At 49.8% G+C, this 7,583-nt stretch overlaps 1 protein-coding gene across 1 annotated transcript in view; it reads right to left on the reverse strand.

The window, feature by feature from the left end:
• Positions 1–4,348: 4,348 nt before the first annotated feature.
• opn5 (opsin 5) overlaps positions 4,349–7,583 on the reverse strand; it is an 8,574-nt gene continuing 5,339 nt past the window's right edge. Inside the window, exons 4-6 of the mRNA XM_056581678.1 lie at positions 7,335–7,583; positions 6,641–6,885; positions 4,349–6,017 (exon numbers count right to left, since the gene is read on the reverse strand). The exon at positions 7,335–7,583 is cut by the window's right edge and continues 86 nt beyond it. Of these exons, the coding sequence (XP_056437653.1) occupies positions 5,951–6,017; positions 6,641–6,885; positions 7,335–7,583 (561 nt within the window). The 3' untranslated portion in view covers positions 4,349–5,950. The remainder of the gene's footprint in view (positions 6,018–6,640; positions 6,886–7,334) is intronic.

Below are 7,583 nucleotides of genomic sequence, written 5' to 3' on the forward strand. Positions count from 1 at the left end.
AGGCAATAGGAGTCAGGCTGGTCAAAGCGAGGGGCCTCATTGGCCAGTCCTTCGGTACAGAGGGTGCATCTCATTGGCACAATGCTCCGACTCGCTGGCGGTTCACAGGCTGAAGACCGAGCGACGATCCACACGGAAATATTAGCTTCAGCATCGTAGAAAACAAAAACATACGTTAAAACCAAATAATCACAAGCAATTCATAGCCAGCCTCTGACGGAACGACGGCCAGACGCGCCTCTGAAGGGGACGGACGGCCTCCTCTAACTCCTCCTCAGACATCGATAGAGGATACCATCTCGTTGTGGAAGGTGGAGCTAAAGCCTGTGATGGAGGAGAGAGCGGCACCCCCAACCCGCCCATGTCAGTGCTACGTCCAGGGGCCACTTTCGGTTTTCATATGTGAAAAAAAGTGAACAAAAGTGAAAGTGAAACGAAAGGGGGGCCACTTTCGTGGCCCCCCTTTCATTTCACTTTCACTTTCGTTCACTTTTGTGGGTGAGCTCCCTTCGCAGGCCACCAGCGAGGGGGAAGAGCTGTCTGTTAATCAGGGCGTGGAGCGGAGTCTCCAGACGAGGAACACCGCCGTGTCCCCCGAGGTGGAAGGGAACAGCCGGCTGGTTTTGTCACGCGATAAACGCATGACCTACCTAGATGAACATATAACCCTTTGTGTTTCCCCGCTGGGTTCCCTGTCAAGGATCAGCTCTGTTGTGACCGGTGAGAGGACTGGACTCCTCGTCTCCTGAGACGAGCGGCGGGATGTCTGAGCGCATGAACGTTAGCCTCCTCCCGGACTGGCACCGACCTGAACTCATGAAGGACTGCGTGGATAACCGGAAGAAGCTGGCTTCAGCAGAGAGACTCATTGACGGACATTAGTGCCATCTGTGTAGGATTTCTGTGACCATTTTTTGAATCCATTCATTATGCAGAATGATTTAAAACCAAACCTCGATCTAAAATCATCAATAAGGGGGGTGAACTGTTCACACCGGGGGGGACAACGCACGGGGCAAGCAGCAGCCATCAGGATCCCACTGTACAATTGGTTAAGGTCTAGAGGCTCGTAAAACGAAAAATATGGCGAACCAGCTTGTTGCTAGCTTCTAGTTGGCGTATAGCTAGCTTCTCAATCTTAAGTTTGAAACACTGTATCCCAGCATCCACGCAGTCCTCATTATAAGTGACCAAAGCAGTCCTCGATGGAGGTCCCGCCCTAGAGGGTTGACGGTATGAGCTAGGACAGCTGACGGCAGACAAGACGGTAATGGCTGCTCAGTGGCGGCGCCCGGCCAATAGCGACACAGAGCTGAGGTCTGCAGAGCTCCGCCGGGAGACGACGATAGAGGTGATCAGAGTGGTGGTGCAGGGTCTCTCCTGGACCTCCCTATTGGTCAGTGGGGACGGTGAAGGGCGGAGCTGACATGTCAGAGCTGAGGGGGCGGAGCTTTGGACTGCGTCTCAGTGGAGAGCAAATGAAAGGGGTTCATTCCGTCCCGATAGGAACGGTTTAGGGGATCGCTGGCCAGTGAGAGGAGCCATCTCTTCCCAGTGTGGTCCACTGAAGCAGGAGGCATCTCAGTGTTTAGATAGGTTGAGAATACAGCGGTTCTGTCCCCAGCACTCCCTCATCCCCGTTCAGATTCGGTTTCCGACGTTGGAGACGTCCTAGCGCTCTCCAGTCCAAATAGACCAGAGGCTCTCTATAGAGGAGGCTAAGATAGGCTAGGCTAAGCTAAGATCAGCTAGGCCAAAATAGGCTAGGCTAGGACACGATAGGCCCGGCTAGGCTAGGCCAAGATAGGCTAGGCTAGACCAAGATAGGCTAGGCAACACCATGATAGGCTAGGCTAGGCTAGAGCATCACGTAGACCCCTGCCAAGTATGTACAGCGAGAAGGCATGACAAATCTCAATTAAAAGGAAAGACGTGCGAAAGTACCAGCTAATGTACTTTGCCCTAAGTGGACTGTATGCATGGCACAGTATCGTATGTATGCATGTATTTGAGTTTTTTGTACGGAGTCTGCGTATTTCCTTGGTTCCTTGCTACGGTGTAGTGACCTATATCTGTTGTTTTGATGCATACCCTGTAACACCACATGTATGTTCCACGACAAAGCCAGAGCACTCTCCCGTGTATTATAAATGTACATTATTCTTTTATATATTTTCTAAGAAAAACTCCAAATTATAACGTTTTCTATCACATAGTTTTCTTACAAAAAGCAATAAAAAAACAGAGCCAGTGGAGCACAGTAGGCCAGTAATAAAGAGTGGACTGTGAATATTAAATTCAAGATGGTCGCCTTGCACACCCTGTGTCCCTTTGTTGACGTTGAGGACGGAGAACGGTTGGATTCTCACGTCTTTTATTTATGTCTCTATTTAACTCATTCTCCGACGGCCACCCGGTCGGTATAATACAGGGAAATACTTCACAGCCTCTTTTTTAACCAGACGTGTAAATCAGGCTTGGTGATAGTTTTTATTGGCGGAAGGCTGCAGAACTATAAATATCAATAAAATATACATTTTGAAGTCTTTAAGAGTGTAAGCAAAGCGTTGATATCGTCACGGCTCTGTACTGTCCTGTTCCTCATGAGCAGGTCTGCTCTCCTCCTCCTCCTCCTCCTCCTCCTCCACCTCCTCCCCCTCCACCTCCACCTCCTCCCCCTCCTCCTCCACCTCCTCCTCCTCCCCCTCCTCCTCCACCTCCTCCCCCTCCTTCTCCACCTCCTCCCTCCTCCACCTCCTCCTTCCTCCACCTCCTCCACCTTGAGGACCCCTCAGTTCTCAGTACCCCAGCCATGGATGACCATGGTGGTGGTGGTGGTGGTTTGGGTGGGGGTTGTATGGCTCTGGGGTCACATGGTCCTCCTGCGTTCTCCTACCCAGGGGATTAAGAGGCTTTTCGTACTCCTTACGCGGAACATCCTGAGATGCCCTTGGTCGTGTTCCACGGTCCCTCTTCTGGTTCTAATGTTCTCCCCCCCTCCCCTCCCCCCAGTCCACAGATGCCTCCACCAAATCAACATCTTAGGTGTAGAACCAGGTCCGACCTAAAGCTGAAGGACTCTTATTTTGGGAGCCAGGAGCTTTCCACCACGGCCGATCATGCGCAGGAAGGTTTTCCATGCGACTGTAAAAATAAAAGCCCCCTGGACAATACATTTTGGCAATTCCCGCATGGTGTGTTGAATAACCTGCTCCATAACAACAGCCCGGAGGAAAGTATTACCGAGATATTGTTTCCCATCTCTCCTGCACGTCCGCCAGCCAGCGGAGAGGAGCCGTCGCTCACTGTCTCCCTCTAGCGGCGGCGCCAGGTAATGAACGTAACTAACATCAGTGGCGGTAACGGGAAGGCCCGCCGAACGACTTCGGCTCCGCCGTGTTTCTCTGTCTCCAATGCAATATTACCTCCCTCTCTCTTTGATTTCTCTGTATTAAATACAAATGAGGAAATCATTTGTTCTCCATTGAAACATAAAAAAAACAAAAAAATACTCTGAGCTTTCTCTTCCTCCGCCCATGTTGAGATACTTATGAAATAGTATTTTATCTTAACCATCTAGGTGAGCCTAATATCAGAGATTATTTTGAGAGGTTTATTGGGATGTTAATGAGGATGCGTCAGTGTGTCACAGTAATACAGATCTGTCCCAGCGTTTTGTGTTGACATTCCATCTGCTCTCTATGAAAACCATAAAGCTGGGTTTGGATGGCAGTCTTTAGCTAGTAGGATTAGCGAGCAGGATTAACCAGCGACGATTAGCTAGCATGTTTAGCTACCGCTGTCTAATTAATAGGTACAGCTGGCGGTGTTAAGCCAGCAGGTTTTGCTGGCAGTGTTTTAGTCGCGTTGTAGGACCAACGTAGGCCTACACCTTCCTCGATTGGCTTACTCAGATCAGGTTCAGACGGGGGGGGTCGCGTTAATAATCCGAATCATTGATTTAGTGCCGCGCGATGCAGTGACCCCAGGGTTCAGGGGTTGCCTGGTCCACAGGTGAGTCCACCTGGCCAGCAGGTCAGTCTAAGTCAAAGAGAGCAGAACTCTGAGGCTAATCATGTCATCAATACCCATCAACCCAATTCTCATCACTACACAAACATAGACCTACAACTACTTAACCAAACAACACACACACACACACACACACACACACACACACACACACACACACACACACACACACACACACCATTTAAACCGGACTACAAAATAGGCAGAAACCATCGGCTAAAACAGGTGGTGAAGGATACAATAGTGATATAAAATAAGTATCATTATGCAAACCGGCAGTAGTTCTATAAATCCTCCCAGGCAGGTACTACCGATCTCTGCATCACGCTGCCAAATAAGGAGCCGAGGCGCCCCCTGGCGGCAGAGCGAGGTGACGCACCAAACTAAAGTTAAACCGCTACAGCAACTTACAGCTAAGATCCAAAGGTTCACGAATCATCTCCTTAACGCTCTCCGGTGATTCAATATATAGAGGACCATTTTTATTGTTTCAGCACAGAACGGTAAGACACAGGTACACACATGATTCGTTCGGCCAGGTACACACACTAACCCGCTCACACACCCATTTAGATTGACTTACTTGTTCATGTCGTCTGCGGGAACACAACTTCCACCGGTTCACCTATCGCAGGTGTTCCGGATTCACTTCCCTGGGATATATCCAGTGATCTTGTCGGATGATACGATAATGTTCACGTTGTTGATCTTGTGCTGTTTCGTATCCGTCTGTCGCCGCAGGCCTTCGGACATGTCATTTCGTTTGTTAACAAAGAATATGCCTTCCACATTAATGACATCGAACCTCAAATTACGAATGAACATTTATCTGAATACTTACCCAGGTAAAGTCATGAGCAAATCTTAAATGCGCTTTATATCTATTTATTTCCCAATGATACACATAATGCAATGAATCCCTGAACGGATGTTGATATAAATTCCCACCAGTGTTCCATATTTCTACCACAAGAGGGCGCCAGAGGCCTGAGCCGGCATAAGGCCGACCATCACCCGTGTCTTCTCCTTTCTTTATGTTTTATTATGTGTATACGTTGCAGTTCCGATTGTGCAGTAGTGCAAGAAACAAAGCCTTCATTATTTGTTATAAATACTGGTGTCTATAGGCTATCGCAGTTGTGTTCAAATGTCAATAGTGGTAAAGCGGTGAAGTAACGGTCACATAATTGCAGTTCCACTCAAGGGAAAGGAGAACTACCCGACCCAGCGTGTGTTCCGGTTATTGCAGTCCATTCACCATCTTCCAAGACTTCCACTGACTTCGTACATATTGCAATAGTTCATCCCTCATAAGCTCGGCAGCAGGTTGGGGTCTGAGATGAGAAACCACCATCCATCTCAAACTAAAGCCTTAACCGGGAAGCTTGAAACCTGAACCTCAACACTCACCTGAACTCTGACCCTTGACCTGCAGCTTGAGATGAGGCTGCCGTTGAACCGTCCGCCCCACGTTAACGTGACCACCAGGGGGCGGGCTTTGTGCTAAAGTGTCTGTTTGTGCGGATACATCCCGGGCATCTCCTGGGGTGCAGTCAATCACATTCAACAAAAGTTTGATTCTGAACTTTGAACCTGGGGCAGACGAACGAACACAAGAGGTTCAAATGTCTTCCTTAAGAGTCCCGCTTCAAAACAAGTCTCCTAGGGGTCAATTTTGAATCTTCCGAACATTGAGGCCTTGAGCCGATCCGTCACATGACCTTGAAAAGAGCATTCTGGGTAGAGACTGGCAGTGGGAGGAGCCAAGAAGAGAAAATTCGCTGCTGATGTGGATAGGCTGTGTGTGTGTGTGTGTGTGTGTGTGTGTGTGTGTGTGTGTGTGTGTGTGTGTGTGTGTGTGTGTGTGTGTGTGTGTGTGTGTGTGTGTGGTGATGTGATCAAGGTGTCCGTCCTGTAGTCACGCCTCCAGCGGCGTTTCATTGGCTGGCGTTCGGCCTTTCAGGGAGCAGGACACAGCATACAACCTGTGGAGAGAGGGGCGGAGTCAGGGCCTACAGACCACCTAGAACCTACAGACCACCTAGAACCTACAGACCACCTAGAGCCTACAGACCACCTAGAACCTACAGACCACCTAGAGCCTACAGACCACCTAGAGCCTACAGACCACCTAGAACCTACAGACCACCTAGAACCTACAGACCACCTAGAGCCTACAGACCACCTAGAGCCTACAGACCACCTAGAACCTACAGACCACCTAGAGCCTACAGACCACCTAGAGCCTACAGACCACCTAGAACCTACAGACCACCTAGAGCCTACTGACCACCTAGAGCCTACAGACCACCTAGAGCCTACAGACCACCTAGAACCTACAGACCACCTAGAGCCTACAGACCACCTAGAGCCTACAGACCACCTAGAGCCTACAGACCACCTAGAGCCTACAGACCGTCTCAGCTGGCTTCAGGACCAGTGAGTTCTCCCAGAGAGCTGAACCAGGAGGTTTAACCGGTGTTTGAGCGAAGGCCTGTGGTTCTTCATGGTTCTTCAACTATCAAACTATGAAACCAGCTTACTAGCTAACCAGCTAACTCTCTAACCAGCTAGCTAACCCTTAGGGAGGAGTTAGGGAGGAGGGTACCTGGAGGTGTTGAAGTGCGTCCTCTTCTTGATGTTCTGGAAGCAGGACAGGTTCTTGCAGGAGTTCTTCAGGTCCATCACCTGGTAGATCATGGGGTTGTACATGGCCGAGGACTTGGCCAGCAGGGTGGGGATGACGGAGAGGGCGATGGGGATGGAGTCCGGCTGGCCGAACGCCGACACCACCGACACGACGGCGTAGGGGATCCAGGTGACCAGGAACGCGACGCAGATCAGCATCGCCACCTGGTGGAGAGACGGAGCAGCAGCACACAGTCTCACTGCTCTGCACTGAACACCACCCTAACCTCAGGCTGAACACCACCCTAACCTCAGAATGAACACCACCCGTACTGCAGAATGAACACCACCCTGACCACTCCACCTTCAATAAGAAGGATTAAGTTAAGCTAACCCTTTACATACAATTGATTATATAATGTTGATTACATAACCCATTACTTAATATTGATTATATAATATTAATTCCTCAACCTTTTATTAAATATTGATGATATAATATTGATTCCTTGACCCTTCATATAATATGTATTATATAATACTGATTTCTCAACCTTGAATACAACATTGCTTCCATAATATCGGACCCCCGTCCCTCATGTATTGTGATTGCATCGTATCGATCCTCAGAGGACCTCCGTGTCCCGGCTCCTTCAGACGCCCCCGACCCTCACCTTGGTCAGCTTCATCTCCAGGACGTTGCTGGACTTGATGCGGGCGTCGAAGCTTGACACCTCCTGGATGGAGGCCTTGACCTTGATGATGATCTTGACGTAGGAGAAGACGATGATGGCGGTGGGCAGAACCAGGCAGAAGAAGAGGATGGACAGGACGAAGGTCTGGCCGGACAGCGAGGCCTGGGCCAGCCACCAGTCCAGCGTGCAGGAGGTCCCGAAGGGTTCCGGGGCGTAGCTCCCCCACCC

Source organism: Gadus chalcogrammus, chromosome 21 (genome assembly GCF_026213295.1).
Source record: "Gadus chalcogrammus isolate NIFS_2021 chromosome 21, NIFS_Gcha_1.0, whole genome shotgun sequence".
Classification (NCBI taxonomy): domain Eukaryota; kingdom Metazoa; phylum Chordata; class Actinopteri; order Gadiformes; family Gadidae; genus Gadus; species Gadus chalcogrammus.